Source organism: Ostrinia furnacalis, unplaced genomic scaffold (genome assembly GCF_004193835.3).
Source record: "Ostrinia furnacalis isolate ACB-3 unplaced genomic scaffold, ASM419383v2 OfSCF0213, whole genome shotgun sequence".
NCBI classification, from domain to species: Eukaryota; Metazoa; Arthropoda; class Insecta; order Lepidoptera; family Crambidae; genus Ostrinia; species Ostrinia furnacalis.
This window is the reverse complement of record NW_021130452.1, coordinates 342317-367608: the sequence shown is the minus strand read 5'-3', so window position 1 is coordinate 367608 and position 25292 is coordinate 342317. Positions and strand designations below refer to the sequence as shown.

Here is a 25292-nt window from a genome sequence, read left to right as displayed (position 1 = left end):
TAATGATAACCCTGATCGAATTTGGCTGAGGCTGCTTTTAGCATTAAGTTCCCCATTTATACACTAGTTTGTGTATACAGTTTAATAAAAGAAAAGATAAGATACGAGACCTTTAACTGATCATTTTGCCTGGTACGATGAGAGCGGATGATGACAATTATACAATACACGAATAGGTATAAGAACACCATACACTTAAACCATATCTACTTATGCTTAACGATCGGTTACATTCTTAACAATTTATCTTTGAGTTGAGAGAGACCAGACGTGATCTAGGCAAGTGGATTTTCGAGATTTACTCTCAAAATTTGACAAAAACTAAAAATGTTTAAAGGATTTTACTGTACGATGGAAAATTCTCTGAAAATCCTTAAGCCTCAGATTTATTGGATCTATTTGCTCGAAACATAGCACCTTAGGTAAATAGCTAGTGTATTAATAATTAACAAGAAGTATTTATTTAACATAATTAATAGTTTTTAAATAAGCACATCGCCATTCAATACTCGAAACACACAATCTAGCTCGTGAGGTAGCTCACGCCCGTATTCATAAACGATGCTTGCTTAAGTGAAGCAGCAAATCGAACACAGCGTTAAATAGAGCCCTGTGATTGGTTCGTGTGTGGCCCGCGCACTGTGAGACCTCATAGTAATGTTTGTGAATACGGGCGTCAGAAGTTCAGTGTAGTCACCTTCTAGAATATCCTAAAAGGCAGCTGAGAGCTGTCTCTGAGCCACGCGCAAGCTTCGGCTGCTAATCCTGAAGCTCTAACCAGACCTGCTGTTACCAGCGCAGTGAATTGCAGCAGATGCTGTGCAACGTTGTACAGCAGTTTCGGATTCAGCAGCTGGTATAGCAGCAGGATTGGGAGCAGGATTGTGATGGCGCGGTGGATGAGATACAACCTGGAAAAAAGATGAAGTACCTAAGCATTAGGTTTTGATAGATCATGCTACGGGACAATTTGAATATTAGGCCTCCCCAATCCGTCTGGCCAGTATGAGAAGTGTAGGCCAAATTGTCCATTTCATCATTATCATCTCAACCATAGGACGTCCACTGCTGAACATAGGCCTCCCCCAATGCTTTCCATGTTGCCCGGTTGGTAGCGGTCTGCGTCCAGCGCCTTCCTGCTATCTTTATTATGTTGCTGCTGCGTTTTTCGGGACGCAGCCTCCACTCCAGAATCTAGCTGCCCCATCGGCCGTCAGTTCTGCGTCAATCGTCAATCGCTGGTGTGAAATGACAATGGACAGGGCACATAGTACGCCGAATCCTCCGTTTGCTTCTGTTTGCCCATTGGGGAGGACGTCATTTGGCTGAAACGAACGAACGGTATAATGCTATGTGTGTGTGCGTACCTGTTGAGTCGCTTCCTAGCTTCGGGCAGGTCCTCATCCTTGCCCTTACACAAGAAGACGCGGCAGCCTCGCACGAAGTTCCTGTGGGTTTCCTTCCAGCTGCAACATAACAACATCTTTTTTAATCTACCAGATATTATGGATGTTATTACTCAAGTAGGGCCAAGAGGCCAAGGGAGAACGAGGATCATACGGCTATGGTGGAGCCGATGGTGCATTTTTATCCATCGGGTTTTCCCAGAAGCTTCTGGCTTTCATCTCATCTGATGAAAAGTGATGCTTAACCAATAATCTTATCTCCTTATGATAATACTAGCTTTCCGCCCGCGGCTTCGCCCGCGTGGAATTTTGTCTGTCACAGAAAAACTTTATCGCGCGCGTCCCTGTTTCAAAAACCGGGATAAAAACTATCCTATGTTCTTTCCCGGGACTCAAACTATCTCTATGCCAAATTTCATCAAAATCGGTTGCGATGTTTAAGCGGGAAAGCGTAACAGACAGACAGACAGACAGACAGACAGAGTTACTTTCGCATTTATAATATTAGTTGGGATTGTGGTAACTAGCTGTCTTAAGGTCCAAAATCAATAAAAATGATTATGTTATGACTGTTAAAGGGTTAAGAAGTTTTCAGCCAGTTATTGATACCAAAATAATTTAATTTCTTTGTATCCAATAAAGTAACGCTAGCCAAAGCAAAACTCACTCTATAGTCCTTGGGTCAAGGTTGAATGTCGCGGCGTCAGCACGGGACAGGCGCGCGCGCAGCCGACGCACGTTGTCAGTATGGAAGTACCACTCGTGCGTCGCAAAGTACGCGAACACGTCGTTCACTCCGGACAAGCGAGAGTCCAACTTGATCAGGTCGATCCTGGAACCAAACCAAACATCTTCAAAATCTATATTTATAAAAGCGAATGGTGATTGACTGACTCACTCACTCATCACGAAATCTCAGAAACTACAAGTGCTAACGTTTCGAATTTTGCATGGGGGTTCCTTTTAGAACGTAGGTGCTCACTAAGACGGGATTTTGCAAAATTCAACCCCTAAGCATTGAAATAATATTACTACGTAGTACATTATAACTCAATGCCCCTAAGGGGGTAAAATGGGATCCACGCCTACGAAGTCGCGGACGGCCGCTAAAATTATTATTCATAAATGTTATTATCTTTATTGTACTGCTTGTTCCGACATTTTGTCCTGTTTTGTATAACTAATATTTAAAATCTATATATATAAAAGAAAGTCGTGTTAGTTACAACCACTTATAACTCAAGAACGGCTGAACTGATTTAGCTGAAAATTGTCAGGGAGGTAGTTTAGAGCCAGGAGAAGGACATAGGATACTTTTTATCCCGTTATAAATTAACACGTAGGCTGCCATGACAGTCACCGGTGACTGACAAACATGCAACCTATTCGGGCCATGTCAGTCACTGGAGCCTGACACTGAAGCATCTAAATCAAACGACCGCAGTAGGCCGCCTGGCACGTTTAATGCGTTACTTCCTATTTTAAATGACTGACGTGGCCCCCAACTAAGTATGTTCAGCATGGCCTGCAACTCTTGTACCTAAATAAAAATTAACACAGGTTTGAATGAAAATTTTAGTAAAAACACGACAAATATTTGAAATTGTATGAAGTGTATTGTCGATGATACTGAATAAACATTTTTTCTTTCTTTCTTTTCTTTCAAATTCTTAATAAAATCACAAGTTTACGATATATTTCGGAATAAATTATTAAGCATAATTATTAAAATTATTATTTGTCTAAAAAATTGAAACATTACAGACAAAAATTAGGCTGATTAGGGCTTTGAAGAGAGTAAGTTATAACTTGCTGTCTTTCTCGACTTTACACGACCGAAATTTGACAGTTGACCGACAGCAACCGGACAGAGCGATAGTATTCACGAGGGCTAAAGCGAGGAAAGCAATGCGACACGGTAGTTCCCGCCAAAACGCAGAAACGTGATTTTGTTGTGCCTGACAAAATGCTTGACATGGCGCTGTGACTGAAATTTATACCATTCGGGCCGCGTCAGGCACGGGTGGCTGACAGTTTTTTTTATGGGTATAATATGTCAATATAAATAGTAAAAAATATTTTTTAACAATAACTATTCATTTCAAGCCATTACACATCGATTAGCAAAAAATTCAATTTTAGCGAATTAGTAAATTTACTTTGGCAGTCAACGTGTTAAAAAAAAAGTCTGCTTATTTATTGCCATTAAGGCGGAACAAAGTTCGCCGGGTCAGCTAGTAAGTAAATAAAATAAAAAACAGCATACTAATCGCGACGATAGCCTAACGACGATAGATAACTAAACGGTGAAGGTGTCGTTGGTGAACATTACGCAAATAGATATTACCTGGATTTTTGATGGCTGAAGATCCTCATCACGTATTCCATTATATGGAAAGGAACAGTCTGCACCAAGAACTTCACAATTTCGTAAATGAACCTGTAATGAAAACCATGAGGATATTAATATGCAGCTTTTAATCTATAATAGGTACTCACTCATCACGAAATCTCAAAAACTACAAGTGCTAGGAGTCTCAAATTGTTCATCCTTTTAGAACGTAGGTGCTCACTAAGAACGGATTTTACGAAACTACACCCCTAAGGTAAAACGGGACCCACGCGTTACGCTTACGAAGTCGCGGGAGGCCGCTAGTTTGATTGTATTTGCAACAGTATCGATTAGTTTAATGATTCCGATACTACTGGACCGACTTGAAAAATTCATTCACCATTAGAATCCTATCTTGTTTCTGATGAATATAGGCGGTACAAAGTTCGTCGGGGCAACTAGTAGCTCATAAAAATAATGTTATTTGACAAAGTCGAAGCTACACAGCACACAGCTACTTTTAGCATCAGTAATCGGCGACCTCATAAAGGTAGCAGGAAGGCGCTGGATGCAGGCCGCTACCAACCGGGCGTTGTAGAAATCATTGGGCGAGGCCTATGTTCAGCAGTGGACGTCCTGTGGCTGATATGATGATGATGATCCGCTACTGATTCGATGCAGCATCGCGATTTCGCGACTTCATGTCATTCATCTTAATATTGACTAAATCGTCAATCGCCGATGCTAACGCCCGTACCTATTCACAAACGATGCTTGCTTGAAGCAGTGATTGGTTCATGTCTCACCCTGTGCGTCCACGCGCACTGTGAGACCTCATAGTAATGTAAATTAATACGGGTGTACGGGATTTGTAAAGCATCGCTCCCGTGCCCCCAGGATATGGTCAGGAAGGGAACTAACTCCCTAGTGTTCCTAGAGTCCCTATTTCCTAAGACATTAATGCCCGTTTTCACCATCAATCCCTAATTTTTAAGTGACCCCTATTAAAACAAAATTCCTATTATGTGTTACCATAGGGGTCACTTAAACATTAAGGATTGATGGTGAAAATGGGCATAAGTCCCTAGAGCCCTAATATACAGGATATTGATTTCAATCCTCGCCATATTCAGGGAGTTGATTAAGTAGCTTATTCTGATCACGAATCAGTAAAAAAATTTACTTCGAAAAAAATGTAAAACGAACTTTAATTAGTCAAAGAAAAATACCTATTCATATTCACACTATCTACTTTACGTGGCTTCCTTCTTACTGTATACTTAGACATAATAAGGATTGATGGAAAGGAAGGTAGCACTTTATGCTGTGGCTCTAAATAATTGTCTAAGAACTGACCGGTTCCCGGTGAACATGCAGAAGGGATACCAGGCGAGGTCGAGCAGTGGCTCGCGACGCACACCGTCCACTAATGCCGCACACATCTCGCTCCACTTCGTCGGTTGTTCCACCGTGCTGCAGTTGTACACTCGGACATCGGGCGAGCTGTAAAAACAAACATTCTTGTTAAGCCATGGTCTCCTATAAAACCTTATAGGCCAGTAGAATATGATTTTAAATCGGAAATAATTCCTACAAAAGATTTTATTGCTTTAATGGCTTCATTGGTTGCCCATTAAGACTCTCCTAGGTTTTCGACTTCCACGGAGTTGTGCTTAAGTGGTGGGGGCCCCCGAAAGGGGCGCTTTTTAGGTTTTTCGGATATACCGCGTAAAGGACTTACCCTATCGAAAAGTGGTCTTCCTGACGGTTGAAGGGCATTTAATCCTGCATGTAGTATACGGCATTTATAAGAGACCAATGCCTAAATAATTTTGAATTTGAAATAAAAAAGACATGCCAAGCGTTGCCGATGCGCTGCGTTGTTGCACAGTATGAAATTATCACATTGAGTGACACGTAGTCGTCTGCTCGACAAATATCGAGCAAAAATGGCCGATATCACGTTAGCTGTATAGTAGCCCCCTTAAATATTTAATTACGAAAATATGACTATTCTATTACTTGTAGTTGTTAAAGCGGCAACAGAAATAGATCATCAATGTGAACAACCTCTCCACTCTCACGCGCTCTCTCTCATGAGATACAGCCTGGTGACAGACACAGTAGGGCCCCATTTTTGCCCACTGGCAGTGGCGTAGCTAGGTAACCAAGGGCCCTGGAGGAAATAAAATATTGCGCCCCACCGCTACAATCCACAGAAAGAATTTAGGGGAATTCCCTAGTTATAACTATTTAAATTTCAGTGGTGACTGAGTTTGTTGCAGCGCTTCTTCTCAGCACTTGCCAAATGTTTGTCTCAAAGCGCTGGTAGCTCCTTAAGAGCATTTTTGACGATTTGTAAGTACTAATTTAATCAGTCTAAACAAATAAAGATAATTTTGATTTTATTTGAATTTCCCTCTATTTATTTTGAAAATGGGAAAACATTTCAATGTTCAGTTTAATTGAGATTTTCTGGTAAGGATTCGGGAACCTCTTGAGCTTGGGCACCCCGGGACACTGCCTTGCCTAGTTCCTTAGTAGCTACGCCCCTGCCTTTGGGTCTAACCCTAAAAACACAATAGACCAGACATTACTGAAGTTCCTTACTTGTCCATAGCAGTCTCCCAGGCGACCGCGATGAGCGTGTCAATAGCGATGTCCACGGGCAGCAGATCGGCTCGCATATCGACGCTGCAGCTGAAGACGTGCGTGAATCCTTTAGCCACGGCCACGATGACGCTGCTCGGCCCGTTGTAGTTGTCGATATACCCCGGGCAAGGGTGCCGGAGCGCTGCCATCACTATTGTGGGCCGGAAAATCGCTTTTGGGTACGCTTTGCACGAATGCTCGGCTACCACCGCCTCGCCCATCTTTTTGGTGAACGTGTAGGTGTTCGGCATAGGGTGGATTATCCTGGAACAGTAGCATTGAATTACGTGTGAGACAGCATCAAGATTTTTTTAAAGATTGGTCAATTTCATATACAATGGTTCATACTTAAATCGCTATGATAATAATGTAGGCACAAAAGACGCACGAATTTTGTGGGTATCGAAACGTCACGGAGATTAAGGCTTGGTATTTCTTCTAAAGTAGGTATTTCGCGCTGTCAAAATCTGCGCGCGCAATTCTTCGCCGAAAACAGCGCTTCAAAGACCTCCGCCACAATTTCCAGCTACACAGTATAGAAATACGCAGTTGGTTAGGTTAGGTTGACTTCCTTCCCTTCAAGCGTCACACTCACAACACTTTCTAATAGAAATCATATCCAAGTGATACAAATTAAAACACNTGAAAGTGACGGAGTTATCTTTCAAGCCGACAAGAACCGAATGCTTTTTATGATCCTTAGCAGATTTGTATACCTAACCACCAGTTTTTAGAGATTGTTTTTCTAAACCTGAGCAAGCTAGGTAAATCTCTGTTAAAAGTGGTGGAGATATTTTTAAAGCTGACAATTACAATGACAGTGCATAGATCCAACAAACAAAATCAATAGTAGTCTACAAAAATGTATTTAAGTAGGAAGGTCTACTTACCCACACATGACGAACCAGNAATTACGTTTTATGTCGGTAAAAACGTCCTGGTGACGTCACTTAAGCATTTTTCTTATACTGCGTGCGGTCGTTGCGCGTGCGCACAAAGGAATGAGACCGCTCGGACACCGAGCCCACAGCGTGGTAGGGGTGGGGTTGCCCGCTCTTTTGTTTTTTACTACTACTACGCTGAATATTGTGTGCGGATTGGCTTGTCGTACAGGGGTACTACACGGTAAAATAAATCTCGGAGGCGAAAGCAGGATAATCATTAAAAAATTCAGAGATGGAATAATATATAATATGATGGCTTTTGAGAGTGAGAAACTTCCGAACGCTCGCCGCAGGCTCGCTTCGTCGCTTCGCTCCTCGCCGCGGCTCGCTTCGTCGGATTGAACCCTGTTTTGCTTGTGCTAGTGTTCCCAATTCAGAATAAAGGACTCGCCTGGTATCCAAGTGTCGAGCGCCGGTAATAAGCTATCGCATGCCGATCACCACCAACACCATTAAATAAAACCACACGCGAATGTTATTCTAACATATTAACCCATCAAAAACAATACTTGTAAAAAAAACCAAGTCTCGCAACTCAGTTGTTCTACGGTAAAAAGTTGTGAGATCCATGTAATACCAAGTCCAGGCCAGGAAATCTTTAACGTTTTACATAAATTATTGACTTGGCCATCGCACTAAATAATTTAATTTACACGTGTTTTCATGATTTTTTGACAAGTATTGTTTTTGATGGGATCTCATTTCTTTTTGTATTTTGTAGACAGCAGTTATGTATCTAGAAAACTGGACCGAAATTGAAAAATTTTACTCGACTTGGCGGTTGCACTACCGTGCCCCCAAATCTCATTTCTTTTTGTATTTTGTAGACAGCAGTTATGTATCTAGTAAAAAGACACCACTTTATTCCAGCCAAACTCGAGTATACAGTGTGAGTCACGTTAAAGTGTACATATGAAAATATGTGAAACTAGACCAATTTTTATCGACAAAAAAGAGGCCAAAAAATTTTTGAGATTTTTTTTTAATTTTTTATAGAATTTTATTTCTTCCAATTACTTCTCGTAAAGAAAACGTAATAACTTTTAAATTAAGAGGTATATCCTGATAAAATAAAAACAGTAATAATGCTAAATAACGGGCAATACTAAAAACATACATAAAATACCCAGAAAATGCCAACAAATAATAAAATTTGATACTTTTTGAAAAAAANTAAATCTCTGTTAAAAGTGGTGGAGATATTTTTAAAGCTGACAATTACAATGACAGTGCATAGATCCAACAAACAAAATCAATAGTAGTCTACAAAAATGTATTTAAGTAGGAAGGTCTACTTACCCACACATGACGAACCAGAAAAATAAAAATTAAAACGATCCGAATTTAAAAGCGTCAGAAAACTTGGTGCACTCAAAAATCATGATTTTAATAACACGAAGCGTTACCTACCTACTAGATTTAGTTTTAATTTAAACTATAATATTTTACTATTAATTCAAGTATGTTCACAACAATAAATCGAACGAACCGATGTTTACGCGGCGGAGTGCGAGGTTCACTTGCGAAAGCTAACAGTATGAACCATGATGACTAGGGTGGGTTCACATGATTGCAATAGTGACTATTTTTATTAATATGTAACTCCATTATTGTTTATTACGAATGGCTCAAAAGGAATAATGTTCTTGTTAATTAAAATTGTTCGAAAGACAATGGGATAGAGATGGGGATCTAAGATCGATTAATCGAATAATTTTTCGGGCCAATAAGATCGATTTTTTAAATCGATATGTAGCACTGGATCGATTCAGTGAATCGATATTTAACCCAGGAAAATCGAAATGCTATTTTATATAGATAAAGAATGGACTTGTTAGAAAAAAATGCAATATTATTAAATTCTCTGAACTAAAAGAACCCTGATTACACTAATTAGTGATAACTTATTTCATAATAAGTATTATTCATAAAATTCATTTATAAATTATTCATTGGAAACGCAAACTTGAAAAAAAAAAGAAAAAGAAAACGATATTTTAGGAATCGATCTTTTAGACCTCGATATTTTGTGAATCGATACATCAGGTTTCGATTCCAAACGATTTAAAAAATCGATCTTTTTCGGAAAGAATCGCCATCCCTACAATGGGATACATTTGGAAATATGACATCACTTTTATTATAATACTGTTAGCGGAAATCAAATGACGACGTAATTTGGGGGTATGCCGAGAGGTGGCGTGAGCGCGCGGTTAGCTGGCCCGGCACGTCCAGTCCGACGGAATATTTAGTAGTGTTCACTTGGTTAGGGGAGTCTATGCCCGTTTGAGAGTCGAATTGTCTTTTTCTGATTTAAGTTACCGTTAATTATTTTTTGTGCATTTGTTAGCCCTGTAAAATATTTTCTTTTGTAAAACGTGAAATCCTTTTGTTAATAAACCTAAAATTGTCATTAAATGTTTTCTTATTGTTCAATCATTTCTAAGATCAGAAGTGAGATTTAATTCCCATTTTTACGTGTCCTTTTCCGCTTTGTGCATAAAGAAAAAGGCAGTTTGGCTTTTGCAAAACAAGTAAATTAACGGTATCTTTGCCACCTACCGCTTATTTCTTCGTGGCGAGTGTTGAGGTTTTGTATGTGGTATGGTAGGATCTATCTACCTACCTACGTTGGAAATTTTGGTGAGTGTGTTCCATTTTGTTTTCATTTTACCACGAAGGTGTTTTTTTTTTTTTTGTATGTTAACGTACCTACCTACGTTTTGTAGCTATTTTGCACAATTTCAACCATTGCATTCCTTGTTGGCTTTTTCTCACGTTATTTGCTAACAATGCAAAATGCCTAATAACATTGATAGTCGCAAAAGTAGAAGCCGTTCTAGGAAACGTGCTTCGTATTCTAGGAAACGTGCTTCCCATTCTAGGCAGCGTACTTCACGCTCTAGGAATCATGCTTTGCATTCTAAAAATCATGCTTCGCGTTCTGCAAGTCGTAGTTCGCATTCCAGAAGCCGTAATTCACATTCCAGAAGCCGTAATTCGCATTCCAGGAGCCGTAATTCGCATTCCAGGAACCGTAATTCGCGTTCCAGGAGCCGAGACTCACGTTCCGATTACCATAATTCACGTTATAGACGTACACACAAACGGTTTACTCCTCCTAGCAATGTTTTAACCGAAACCATGCATCAAATTTTAGATCGTTTAACGACTTTGGAAGATCAACGGCGCCGGTCTCCGCCGCGTGAATCTGCGGCTGAGCGTCGTGACCCTGTGGCTGAGCATCGTGAGCCTGCAGCTGAGCGTCGTGAATCTGCGGCTGAGCATCGTAACCCTGCGGCTGAGCGTCGTGAGTCGGAGGCCCCATCTTCAACGGGGCGTACCGTGAGTGCTGATGCGGACCACGACGTCAACGCGACCGATCGTATCATCGATGCGATTCGGTCAATTAACACGACGGTAAGATCTAACCAAACTTATTTTATTTCTAATTTCGATCCAAGTATCAATGACATAGACACCTGGTGTGACGAAGTAGACCGTGCAAGGATTACTAACCACTGGAATGATAATGAGTGTCTTGCTCGAATAGGGAACTGTCTAAAAGGTGACGCTCGCACCTGGCTAAATGAATGGGTCACTAATGACCGTACTTGGACCACATTCAAAAAGGAGTTCAAACCTCACAAAGGTTCCCTAGGAAACCGGATATTGCGAATATTCTGTACGAGGTCATGAGTTCTAATTCTGACAAGTACCCGACATATGCTGATTATGCTCGTCGGTCCTTATTAAGGTTGCGTATAGTTAAAGGGCTAAGCGATGAACTAATATCAGCAATAGTAATACGGGGTATTACAGATCCGCAAATTCGTGCTTCAGCCACTAATGCAAAGTTAATGCCTAATGATTTGGTAGATTTTTTTTCAATTTATGTTAAATCCCCGTCTGCTCCTATTAAGAAATCTGACACCCCAAAACCCAATAACGATATGGGCCGAAAACGAAAGTTTGAAGGTGGAAAATGTTTCTCGTGTGGCCAGCATGGCCATAGACAGTCCAATTGTACTAAAAAACGTAAACCAGTTTTCAATAACGGTAACAGCAACAACGATGGTCAAAAGAATAGTTCAGTTCATGATTCAAATAAGCTCGAGCCTTGTAAATTTTGTAAAAAACCCGGCCATAATATTGAAACTTGCTTTGCAAAATTAAAGTCAGAATCGCGTAACAAAAGCAATGTAAACTTTTGTCAGGAAAACCCAGGCAATAAGAATAAAGATATCGTTGTTGCTATTATCCAAGGGGTTCCTGTTGATGTCCTTATCGATAGTGGTTCCACTATATCGTTAATTTCTTCTTCACTTTTGAGACATTTCAAATGTGCTCGCAAAACTGCCTTCAGAATTTTAAGAGGCATCGGTGGGCAAGAAATTGAGTCAACTTATTTCGTAACTTTGCCTATTGAGTTTAATGAGATAACTCTAGAAGTGGACTTACATGTGGTATCCCCTGAATTCATGAACACCCCTATCATTGTTGGTACTGACGTATTAAATAGAGAAGGCGTTACCTATGTCCGTACATGTGATTATCAATACCTTTCTTGCAAGACTCGTCCCGTGCATGATGTAATGTGTACTTCGTCTTTCAATGAGATTCCGGTAAGGACTCCTTTAACTGGTCACGATTTAAAAAAGCTGCTCGATCTTATCGATGAATTTTCAAATTCTTTTATTTCCGGAACCGCTACTTCAACTGTCAATACCGGCAGTATGGAAATAAAATTACATAACAGTACACCTGTCAGCTACAGGCCTTACCGGCTCTCATATCCAGAAATCGTAAAAGTTCGTGAGATCATCAAAGATCTTCTCCAAAAAAATATTATCCGGGAGTCTGAATCCGAATTTGCGAGCCCAATCCTATTAGTGAAAAAAAAGGACGGCTCTGATCGCATGTGCGTCGATTACCGGAAGTTATATGAAAATACTGTTAAAGATCGATTTCCACTTCCGCTAATCGACGATCACATCGATCGGTTGGGCAAGCATAAGTATTTTACAAGTCTTGACATGGCAACAGGGTTTCACCAGATCCCTATGGATGATGACTCAATACAGCTCACGGGATTCGTTACGCCAGAGGGGCATTATGAATATTTAAAAATGCCCTATGGCTTGGCGAATGCTACTGTTGTTTACCAACGAATAATGTCAAAAACTTTACGTCAGCACCTAGAATCTGGTGAAACCCTGGTGTACATTGACGATGTACTTATCCTGAGCAATACAGTCGAAGAGGGTCTGATAACCCTTCGCAAGGTGCTCCAGACTTTGACAAATGCAGGCTTTTCCATAAATCTAAAGAAATGTTCCTTTCTTTCAACTAAAATAGAGTACTTGGGACGTACCATAAGTCAAGGTCAGGTGCAGCCGAGCGAAGGTAAAGTTCGAGCTTTGGTCGAGTCGCCCGTTCCAAAAACTGTAAAGCAGGTGCGTCAGTTTTTGGGGTTGGCGAGTTATTTTCGTCGCTATATAGCTGGTTTTGCGACAAAAACTGCACCTATTACCAAACTAACAAAAAAGGGTGAACCTTTTATTTGGGGCAGTGAACAAGAGGAAGCACGGCAGGATATAATTTCTCTGCTTACAAGTGAGCCTGTATTGGCTATTTACAACCCTGACTTACCTATCGAAGTTCACACGGACGCAAGTTCCATTGGCTATGGTGCGGTGCTTCTTCAGGTTCACGAAAATGGTAATAAACGAGCTGTGGGTTACTTCAGCAAACGTACTCAAGGTGCCGAGCCAAGGTATCACTCATATGAGCTCGAGACCTTGGCCGTCGTTAAGGCCTTGCAAAACTTTAGACACTATCTGGTTGGCGTTCAATTTAAAATCGTTACAGACTGTAATGCACTAAAGTCAACGCAACAAAAAAAAGACTTATTGCCTCGAGTAGCCAGATGGTGGATATATTTGCAAGACTTTAATTTTACTCTGGAATACCGCAAAGGTATTTCTATGTCTCATGCCGATTACTTGAGCCGCAACCCCGTAAATGTCTGCGAAGCTCGTAAACAACAAAATTGGGCTCAAATAGCACAGGCTGCTGATGAGGAAACTCAACAGCTTATCCAGAAACTGACAGATGGACAATTGGATTCGAACCATTATGTCCACAAAAATAGTCTGCTCTATTATAAATATTCCCCGGTAGGCGAAGACCCTAGACTTCTTTGTTTTGTGCCCAAGGGTCATAGGCTGAGTTTACTCCGGATTTTTCACGATGAGCACGATCATCCCGGAGTCGATAAGACCCTAGAACTCATTAGAAAACATTTTTGGTTTCCTTCTCTGAAATCGTTTGTTCAGAAGTATGTAGGTCATTGCCTTATTTGCATGACTCATAAAAAGATTCCCAGAGCTCCCCATCAGCCAATACATTCGTGGGAAAAACCATGTGATCCTTTTGAGGTAATCCATGCAGACGCATTAGGTCCTTTGCCTCAGTCTAACGGTTATAGACATGTGCTAATCGTTGTAGATGCGTTTTCCAAATACTGCCTTCTGTACCCTATGTTTGGACAAGATTCAGATGAATTAAAACGACTTTTTACAAACGTGATTTCATTATTTGGCACGCCAAAGCTAATCGTGGCAGATCGTGGTCGTATGTTTCAAAGTTCAGGATTTACAAAACTTGTAACAGATTTAGGCATTGACTTGCATCTCATAACACCTGAGATGCATCACTCAAATGGGCAAGTTGAACGTTATTGCCGGACGTTACTAAATATGGTTCGTATAGAATGCAACCATCGACAACATGAATGGTCAGATGTTATGTGGCGGCTACAGTTAACTTTGAATATAACAAAGCAGAAAACTACAAAGCTATCCCCATTGAATATGCTAGTGGGTATTGAAGCAGCCACACCTCTCATACGTCATCTCGTCAGAGACGTTGCCTTAGAAAACTCTCACCCGAACCGCGAGGCTTTAAGAGAAATGCATCGTCAAAGAGCTTCTGAACGCCTGAAGGTGAATCAACACCAACAGGATGCGATTGTGAACGCTAACCGAAGGCCTCCTCGGATCTTTGAAATAAACTCACTTGTTTTTGTTATTAAACAGGCACAAGCGACTGGCAAGCTAGACTCGGGCATGCGCGGGCCATATCGTGTGGTCAAAGCGCTTCCCCATGGTCGATATGAGCTTAAGCTGTTGGCGGGCTCCTATGGAAAAACGACCCAGGCTGCGGCAGAATTCATGGTGCCGTGGCGAGGGGAATGGACTCCGGATACGTGTGCTGCTTTCTTCGAGGGTGAGCTTATTCTACACTTGTATGATAAGCTAACGTCGTGCCTATGTCATACAAGAGTAGACGCCACATGGTATGCTAACGTCGTGCCTATGCCATGTGGGTAATCAGGCCACATTTGTGTGATACGCTAACGTCGTGCCTATGTCACACAAGTGTGGAGGTATATGATAAGCTAACGTCGTGCCTATGTCATGTAGTCGTAGATAGCACATTGTGCTTCCTCTCCGACCGGGTGAACGTGGTTCACTATGTGGAGTCAAGGCATTTCTGGTGACGACCGGAGACCTGACTCTTCTTTTATTACCTTTTTATTATGTGACGTTGAAGAGTCTCTGATAAACATCAGAGACCCAACGCCTCTGTTCTAATAAAATTATTCCTACTGGTGATGTGGCTGAATTGTCTGCAGCGGTTCTGTTACATCACTAGTAATTTAAAAAAGGGGAATGATTAGAATTGTAAGCTTTGTTTTGTTTACACTCTCAGGTGCAGACCTCGATGATGCGGAGTCCATGCCTGAGCGAGCTGCTGGGAGCGATGTGCTACCTGGTGACATGCCAGAACCCGTGCCTAGTACCTCCAGTGCGGTGGAAGCCCTGCACCCAGAGGAAATTCGGGAGCACGAGGACGTTCTCCAGTCAGGAGAGGCCGNGATATTAATGATATTTGATAGAATGAAGTCTCATCTTTCAACTTATATGCAAATCAATCTTGTTTTAAGTAGTTGCATTTAAAGCACCATGTCCAACACCTTGTATGGGCTCGATCCACCGTGCGGTGGTGCGCTGTAGGATGTTCAGCCCGATACCTACAGCCTGCAGGGCTTCAGATGCGTTTCCACGTGCCCTCCCATAACAGTAAACCATGTTTACGTACTCACGAGCACTGTACGTATGGTTAGGCATCTTTCTAACACACATTCACTATTACCACACTCACTATCACACGTTCACACACTAACTATCCGCACGAGAAAACAATCAAAAGTCGCAAGCGCATTCGACGGCCGAAGAAACCGAACTGAGCCCCGATTACGGTATTTTTTACCGTCAACAATCCAGACACGCTTCTCGAATCTGCGATATGATTGGTCGTTCAACAGCGTACGTCAGCTGTTTTGACCAATCGTATCGCAGAATCAGAAACGCGTCTGGATTGTAGACGTTATAAAAGTTACCGTAATCGGGGCTCTGGCCGTGCGAGCAACGGCAACGCGAGTCGCGAGGAGCGAGCGGCCCCTCGCAACAAAGGCACTGCCCCGCGCGGCGAGACTGACTGACCCACAGATATGGATTAGAGTAGATACAGCAAGTTGATCGTCAAAGCGTGCCATTCCNACTATGCCCAAAAAAAATCTTAGCCTTTTATTTTACTGTTTAGTACCTCAAAAATGAAAAATGAAAACCTCATTTTCGCCATTTTCTCTGTTACCCGGCCTTAATTGATGCACCTACTGCGGCTACTGTGCTAGCATCTATAAGTGAGAGTATAAGTTAAGGAAATTCTTTTGGACAGGATAATCGTAGCAGGTACCTAGGTACCTAGTTATAATAATGGACTGTGAGGCAGCTAGCACAACTAGCACTAGTGGTAATCTGACGAGGGCGACTCGGACCTCGACTGCGCCAACGTTTGGGGTGCACATACTGTGGCTATACCGTCTCACCATGGCTGCTGTGTGTAGCCTCAGCAGCTGACTGTCTTACCTGTTGACGTCGCTTGTGCTGGCTGCTGTGTTCTGTGGCCCCAGCAGCGTGCAGTATCCTGCTCGCTGGTGTGGTCGAGCACGGCGTCCTTCAGCGACAGCTGCTGTGTGTGTATACTGTTTCACCACGGCTACTGTGTACTGTAGCGTCAGCAGCGTGCAGTATGCTGTCTTACCACAGCTGCTGTGTGCTGTAGCCTCAGCAACGTGGTCTCATCTCTTGAGATCTCTTGGCCGTCACGCTGTAGATCCTGGCTACACAGGGGTTGCAGCGGTGGGAATAGTCCTGTTGTTTTACCTCTTGATATCCTGCGCGCTGGCGTGGTCGAGCACGGCGTCTTTCAGCGACAGCTGCTGTGTGCTGTAACCTCAGCAACGTGGTTTCACCTCTTACGTATTGTTTAATTTTTTTGTACCAAATAAATGTTTTTTCTTTCTTTCTTTCTTTATATCTCTTGGCGGTCAAGCTGTAGATCCTGGCTACACAGGAGTTGCAGCGGTGGGGATACTCCCGTTGTCTCACCTCTTGATATCCTGTGCACTGGCGTGGTCGGGAAGCGGGTACACGCGCTCCTGTAGCGACAGCTACTGTGTGTGTAGCATCAGCAGCGTAGTATACTGTTTCACCTGTTGACGTCGTGTACTGCTGCTATGCGCTGTACCTCATTAGCGTGCAGTATACTGTCTCACCAAGGCTGCTGTGTGCTGTAGCGTCAGTAGCGTGCAGTATACTGTCTCACCATGACTGCTGTATGCTGTAGCGTCATCTTGCAGCTGTAGATCCTGGCTACACAGGAGTCGCAGCGGTGGGAACGAGAGGTGGGAATAGTCCCGTTGTCTCACCTCTTGAGATCCTGCGCGCTGGTGTGGTCGGGCACGGCGAGCGCGCGCTCCAGCTCGTCGCCCAGCGCGGCCGGCAGCGGGTACACGCGCTCCTGCAGCGATAGCTGCTGTGTGCTGTGACGTCAGCAGCGTGCAGTATACTGTCTCACCACAGCTGCGGTGTGCTGTAGCCTCAGCAGCAGTATACTGTCTCACCTCTTGATATCCTGCGCGCTAGCGTGGTCGGGCACGGCGTCCTTCAGCGACAGCTGCTGTGTGTGTATACTGTCTCACCACGGCTGCTGTGTGCTGTAGCCTCAGCAATGTGGTCTCACGTCTTGAGATCTCTTGGCCGTCACGCTGTAGATCCTGGCTACACAGGAGTGGCAGCGGTTGGGATAGTCCCGTTGTCTCACCTCTTGATGTCGCTTGCGCTGGTGTGGTCGGGCAGCGGGTACACGCGCTCCTGTAGCGACAGCTACTGTGTGTAGTGTCAGCAGCGTGCGGAATACTGTCTCACCTCAAGCGTACCGAGTAAACGGGCGAGACAGTAAAATGTTTACTCGGTCGAGACAGTGAGCGAGTCACATACTCGAGCGCTCCGCCGAGCACTGGGCGTAATGTTCATACACACCGAGTACTCGGCCGAGAGCACTGTCTCGCCCGTTTGCTCGGTACGTGTGATCAAAGCATAACAGCTGCTGTGTGCTGTAGCGTCAGCAGCGTGCTGGGGGCGTAGTGTGAGTTTACATAAAACGATTTCGATGTCGCCTGCGTAAAAAAGTGACATAAAATGTGTGACGGATTGTACAGCGCCCCTAGCAGTCGCTAGTGACGACGATTGATGTAAACTCACACAGCCCTCTGTATACTGTCTCACCTCTTGAGGTCCTGCGCGCTGGTGTGGTCGGGCACGGCGAGCGCGCGCTCCAGCTCGTCGTCCAGCGCGGCGGGCAGCGGGTACACGCGCTCCTGCAGCGCCGGCACCTCCACGTTGCAGTACCCCGTCGACACGTGCACTAACGCCTGCCGACAAACGTTGCCAATGTAATCATCATCATCTACAGCCCTTTACAGTCCACTGCTGGATTATGAGCCTCTTCAACTATAGTGGGTTTTGCCATAATCCCCACGCTTGGCAGGCGGGTTGGAGATCGCAGTTTAAAAGATTGATGTTTTTCAGAGAGCGCTGCTGCCCGTTCTCTGTTTGATGTGTAGTTACGACACCCGCGGAAAGAGTAGGGGTTGCTGACAAATATATTCTACTCTGCCGTCACTACACGGCTTGTCTAACAATGTGACTGAGTTTCTTGCGCTGCTTCTTCTCAGCACTGGCCCATTTATTGTCCCGAAGAAGCAGCGGTAGGGTTAATACTGGGACGTGTAAAAATGCTTTTAAAAGCCTATTTGCAAAAATAAATAAGTTTTATGAGTTTTAATGTAAGCTTGTACAAATTAATTACAACACAAAAAATTTAAACCAACACTTTACCTAAGGCATGCATACCTACTGTCACCTAAAGTCCTTCTGACCGCCAGAATTTAACTTTTACTTTATTTATACAGTCGGAAGCACATCAGATTATCCGTTTATTGCAAATCAGCCCCTATCTCAAGTGCACAAGTACCTTGATATTGGGCAGCGTGTCGCAGAGCTGCAGCAGGCGGCGCACGGACAGCACATTGAGCTGATCAGACTATTTCTTATAGCAAAATAGCCCCGATCATATCCACGTAAGTACCTAACTCGACGTCTGGCTGCCAGTTGCAGAGCTCTTCTTTTACTTTATACAGTCGGCAGCAACTAAAGTCCGGTCGCCGAGTAGATAAAATTTCGTCCAATGACCTCAAGCTACCCATTATTATCGAAATATTATTTCTGTCGCGACTGTGCGACGGGCGGCCGCAGTGAGGATGGGTTGCTTGGGGTCATTGGACGAGATTCTATGTGCTCGGCGACCGGACTTTAGACTATGTTTATTGCAAAACAAACCTTGATATGAGGCAGCGTGTCGCACAGCTGCAGCAGGCGGCGTACAGACAGCACGTTCAGCTCGGCCGCGAGTCGCAGCGGCTCGTCGAACCGCACCGTCGCCGCGCAGTGGAACACCACCGACACCTGCACGACAAATAGTGTAAACTAGCTGTGCCCCGCGGTGTTACCCGCGGTGAAACGTAACCTATGTTTTAAACCAGGGTGTCAGCTAACTACATACCAAATTGTATTAATATCGCTCCAGCCGTTTAGACGTGAAGAAGTAACAAACATACACACTCAAAAACTTTCGCGTTTATAATATTAGTGTGAGTACGTAGTGCCTTGCTGCTACCTTTATGAGGTCATCGAAAGCAAGAAGGCGCCAGATGTAGGCTGTTACCAACCAAGCGATGTGGAAATCATTGGAAGAGGCCTATGTTCAGCAGTGGAAACCCTGTGGTTGAATAAATGATAATGATGATGATACTGTAACGCTTTGTTTACTCGTACATATCTATGATATCTACGAGTAGTACATTTTCATGCTTAAACCACTGAACAGATTTATTTTTCCTAGTTTTCATTAAAGTGGACAGGAGAGGAAATGTGATTGAATAACCGAATCGATTTCGTAGGCTTTCGTTCTTTCCACCTCTAATTGGTTATCAAATCTGCTTGCGGTCAAATACCTGCCTTGTAGACTAAATAATACTCATCTACTCTCTCCTCTCTAATTTGATGGAAATCGGGCCTTACTTTAGGAGTTATTTTGAAAGTATCTGTGTGTGTTTTTTTTTTTATTCAGACCAACAAACAATTAATTACTAATTATACAGGGTGTTAGGTAAATGGGTATTGAGCCGACACTAGCCCATGTTAACATGGTCATATAAATGGTATGGTGAAGTCAGAAATTCACCATTTTAGTTTTTTTAATTTTCATACAAAATAAATTTTATAAATTCCGATTTGTATGAAAATTTAAATAATTTAAATGAAGATATCAATTTTCTGACTTCACCATACCATTTATATGACCATGTTAACATAGGCTGATGTCGGCTCATATACCCATTTACCTAACACCCTGTATAACCAATAACATTGTTCGCAAAGTAATTTTCAAAAAGGAAAACAAAAACTAAAGCAGTGACAATCTACTAGTGTTACGTATTAATATAACAAAAACATTAGTGTTGCGTACCTCTTGCATCTCCTCCAAATCAGCCGCACAGAGGCCCAGGACGGGCTTCGTGACGTCACCGGCGACCGCGTGTAGCTTGTCCAGCTGGGCAGGGTGGCTTTGACGAAGGCCGTCGAACACCTGGAAAAACATTGGTTGTTTAAAAGAACCTAAAACTGGAACTTTCTTCTTTCTGGTGCACTCTTTTTTTTTATCCACAACGAGGAAGCTCTTGGCCTGTATCTCACCTGTTGGTAAGTGATGATCAGGCCGAAGGTGGAAGCGAGCTTCACCCGGAATCCTCAACCACGGAGGAACTGGCTATCTTACCTCTAACTGCCGGAACACAATAATGCTATTAACATTGTCGTTATGGCGACAGACTTAGGTAAGATGGTGGTAGCTAGCCAGGCGGGCTCAGAACTTTAATGTTACAGGCGAATCTATCAGCCAGATACATTTTATTGGTTCGTGGATAAAAAAAACACGTTACAAAGTACTCAACGATTAAAGGTACTAGGTACAATGTTTGCTGTTTTTTTGTTATGAGTTTGCTCCCGCATCGCTATACTCTGCGCAGACTCTTAGCAGGCAGCAACTGATTCTGAGTCGCTCCTAATTTGGACACTTATTATAAAATCACCCTGTGTGTGTTTGAAATTCGAATTAAAGGGGACCCTGCATGAAACAGGATACTGCATAAAACGGGGTCTTGCATATAAAGGGAACCTGCATATAAAGGGAACCTGCATATAAAGGGACCCTGCATGAAACGGGATACTACATTTAAAGGGATCTTGCATGAAACGAGATACTGCATATAAAAGGACCCTGCATAAAACGGGGTACTGCATAAAACAGGATACTGCAAAGCAAAATTAAATAGATACTGCATAGAACGGGATACTGCAAAATTAAATAGATACTGCATAAAACAAGATACTGCACAAAAATGTATCTTGCAAAAAACGGGATGCCTCTTGTGGTGTTACCTGCGAGCGCTTGAGCTGCATGAGACATTTAGCTTTCGCTATGAGCTTGAACACACACAGCCTTCAGTTTTACACGAGTTAGATGTTCAGGGGGTGTAGTTTGTTTTACGTCAAAGACATTCGATGTCAACTGCGTAAAAAAGTGCAGTCATTAAATGTATGACGGATTGTACATATGCATAGCTCGCATAAATATTTATAACTATGTAATTTGGAAACCTGTATAAACCTTTGAATAAGAGGCTGACAATAGTGTCTGAGTTTCTTGAGCTGCTTCTTCTCAGCACTGGTCCATTTATTGTCCTGAAGCAGTGGTAGGGTTAATACTGGGACGTGTAAAAGTGCTTTTTTAAAGCCTACTTACAGAAATAAATGAGTTTTACTGAGTTTTTAGAGATTTTTTTAAACTCACACTAAGGCTGAGTTGTACCACCTAACTTTGACCGTAACTGTAACGATAACCGTTGTTTTTTGAATGGAGTTTGACAGATTTGACGTTTGTCAAAGTGAAATGATGAGCCCTCTCTCAAGCCTGTTGTGTCTGTTGTTACCTGCGAGCGCTTGAGCTGCATGAGGCGCTCCTGAGGCTTGACGCCGGCCTTGGCTCGCAGCAGCAGCAGCAGCCGCGCCGTCGCCGGGCACGTGCGCAGCAGGCGCTCCACCAGCACCTGCGGACCGTCATCGTCAACGTCAAAAAATACAAAATATTTTATTTCATTATAAATGTACGTTGCTTGTGTTAAGAAACACCGCTTTTGTGTTAACAATATTTAAGTAGGTATATTAATCTCTATCACAGAATAAGTAATAGTACAGGTACAGAAGGATTACTCCGCAAGACGATTTAAATAAATGCGAGTCTTGCTACGACGCGATACAGTGGAATTCAGCTCGCACAGCACTACGTACCTACAATTTTATTCACCTACAAGTTTTGTCTCTTTCTATCGCGTGCCTCTGAACTCTTCTTACGCTGTTAGGGTTGCTGTCTAGTAGTGTCTAGTAAAAAAATAATTAATATACTTATTTGTAATGAGGTACGTATGTAGGTAAGTACGCATTCATTATGGAAAACCTTGGGAGAGGCCTTTGTCCAGCAGNCATAATATGAATTGCCGACAAGTGGCCATTTTGTGTTTTTAAATCTGAATCATATTATGAATCTAATAAGAATTGCTCAAAGCGGCCTTTTTAGGCCCGCTGTTCTTTCTAGCGTCCTTTTTAAATAAAACCTGTAATAACGTGTAAACAAATGAGTCCAATGTTAAAACAGTGGTCTGTGAGTTTACAACAAACGCGCGTTTAAAAAATATATGAAAATTGTAGTTTTTGAACGTTTCCCGCTAGGGGCGCTGTACAATCCGTATCCGCTCCAATAGTGAGCGCGTTTGATATAAACTCACACTAGGCCCTCAATAGTGTTTTGACTCCAAAAATTCGCTTTAAAATAAAATATTACAATACAATACTGGAATTTAGAACACGCAGGTCTTCTACCCACAAGGTGGACCGACGACCTGATAAAGGTAGCAGGAAGGCGCTGGATGCAGGTCGCTACCAACCGTGCGATGTGGAAGTCGTTGGGGGAGGCCTATGTTCAGCAGTGGACGTTGTGGCTGAAACAATATACAACACAAACTACAAATACTTACATTAGCCCACATCTCTCCCAATCGTTTGGATATCGCAGAGAAGTCCATGTCCGGATGCTTCCGTAGGAGTTCGTTGCGGGCTTCTTTAGCCCACATCATGTACGCTGTTATGCGTGTTTTGCCTGTAAACCAAAATAGTTTTGAGACATATTGTATTACACTCAAATCATTATTTCTTTCATCGCATTCATAGCAATCACACGTCATTCTTAGCATTAGCATTGTAATGTATAAACATTGTAACAACATATAGAAATAAAATCTTAATTATCTCAATCTCCAGCATTTCAATTAACAATTCTTTAGATGTACTTCTCTCACGGTACATGTAAATGGTCCTTCGAGCCGGATATTTAAGTTAATAATTAATTATAGGCGAGTATTCCAGCTTTCTCCAAAAATGGTCACCGCAGAATAACAGCGTCATGTTCTGGTTTTATTTACTACTCCAGAGCATGACACATGCTGAGCGGTGGCCAATTTTGGTTCTAACTTGTATTTGCTTTTTGTTAGGTATCTATGTGTTATATTTTAAGTTGGAACCAAATAAATATTTTTCTTTCTTTCTATGTTATCTAATAAGATTCCAATTGTAAGGTATTCCTAATTTAAGGGTCCTTCAAAATTTAGTTTTTATCTCTCTAAGCCAGAGGTCCCAAACTTTGCACTTTCAAAATTGAACTGGTTTCGGTGGAAATTATGCCCTTTATTTACCTTTGTCTTTCCTCTGAGCTTTAGCCCTCCCGACCACTCTCCCGTCCTTGACGATCAGTTTCTTCTTACTACTCTTCTCCATCATGTATAGGGAATTGGCCGGAGTCCGGGCCGAGCCCTCATCGGATGCCGAGCTGTCCGACTCCATACTACAAAATAAGTCAGAATATTTGTTAAAATGGCACAAAAATTTGTGCAAAAATCCTTGCGGGAGGACTTTGTCCAGCAGTGGACGTCATAGGTTAAAACGAACGAACAAAAGATAACACAAAAAACAACTCATAGTTATGAAGTAGTAGTGGCTACAATTTAATAACTGAAACATTTGATTTCTATAAATAAACTTTAAAATATTTTCGTTATTTTTTATGCACAACATGGCAGGTATTTGACTGCAATCGCACCTGATGTTAATTGAGATGCAGTCTAAGATGGTACATATCTGCTCTGTAAGTGCCTATTTCCTTTCGCCTTGAAAAGGCCTGGATTATAGTGTTCAAGAAAGACAGCTTAGCAAGCAGCGAATTCCAGTCCCTAGCATATGGCATACTTAGAATTTCTCTAGGGCTCATGAGGGAGCTGGATACATACAATTAGTAATAAACATCAGTTGTTATTCACCATGTGGTTCAGACAGAGTAGAATTAGAACTCCCTACTCTTTGTAGACACCCTACACACTGTTTGTTTGTAGGCTGTTATTCAGTATGAACATGTATGGAACTACAGACACACACAAATATGCAGCATAATATTGTATGGCCCCAGCTTTTTAACACCAAGGTAAAATATACATAGTAGCAGCTGCCTGAAGCGAAACATTTGCTTCTGTTTACAGATCCCAATTTCAAAGGCTATCATTGTAGATGAAACCTACTCAATTACTTTTCTAACATTAACATACACATACCTATCAGCATTCTCCCCATTGTTCTCATAGTAATCCGACTCGCTTCCTGACGCAGTTCCCGCCTCTTCAGTCGGCCTTGGGGGCTCCTGAGGTGGAAATTCAGGCGTCTCCTCTTGGCGGAAATTGGCAAACGACTTCACGGGTGTCTGCTTACGAAAACGTGTCTCAATATCGTCCGGAGACTCAAAATCCATGAGCTTAGAGCTCTTCTTCCTAACCCGCCCGCTTCTGCTTATGCCAGTGACCTCTAAATCTAGAAAAGACGCAAAATGTGGATGCAGAATTATGAAGCTAGATTATTGTAATTTGGCAACGAACTCGTTGTTTTTGAGTGACTTACCGTCCTGCATGATGTTTATGATTGCTAAATTGTCTTATTGAACGGATTTTAGTGAAGAAAGGTTGACGAAAACGCTTGGGTTTAATTTAAAACCACAAGCGCAAGCCACAAACAACGAACGCAACGCAACACACTAACATTACTTTTCTCTATGACACCATAGAGAAAAGTAAGTATGACACTAACTGACAGTGATGATGACAGGGGACAGGGGCCGATGAACTCAATTATCTGTGTCTGTCTCACTCATCCTACAGTGTTGTATACCTAAAATGAAAGAGATAGATATATACAACATCATAAGTAGGCCCCATTTTTTTATATGATGTTTCACGGCTCTGGGTACAAGCCTTTTTAAACCATAAGTAGGTCT

The 25292-nt window shown here is 42.5% G+C and overlaps 1 protein-coding gene across 1 annotated transcript; it reads right to left on the bottom strand.

Moving 5' to 3' along the window:
- Nucleotides 1-616: 616 nt before the first annotated feature.
- Nucleotides 617-24929, bottom strand: LOC114356461 (fatty acyl-CoA reductase 1-like). The gene is made up of 15 exons (XM_028309665.1): nt 24920-24929; nt 24580-24832; nt 23671-23819; nt 22953-23078; nt 21856-22037; nt 20334-20453; nt 19145-19270; nt 18032-18177; nt 17173-17286; nt 6349-6654; nt 5095-5241; nt 3754-3846; nt 2074-2238; nt 1368-1466; nt 617-911 (listed from the first exon to the last, which is right to left on the bottom strand). Exons 1-15 carry the CDS (start codon nt 24927-24929, stop codon nt 701-703), a joined length of 2247 nt encoding a protein of 748 aa, XP_028165466.1. The 3' UTR covers nt 617-700.
- Nucleotides 24930-25292: the final 363 nt, after the last annotated feature.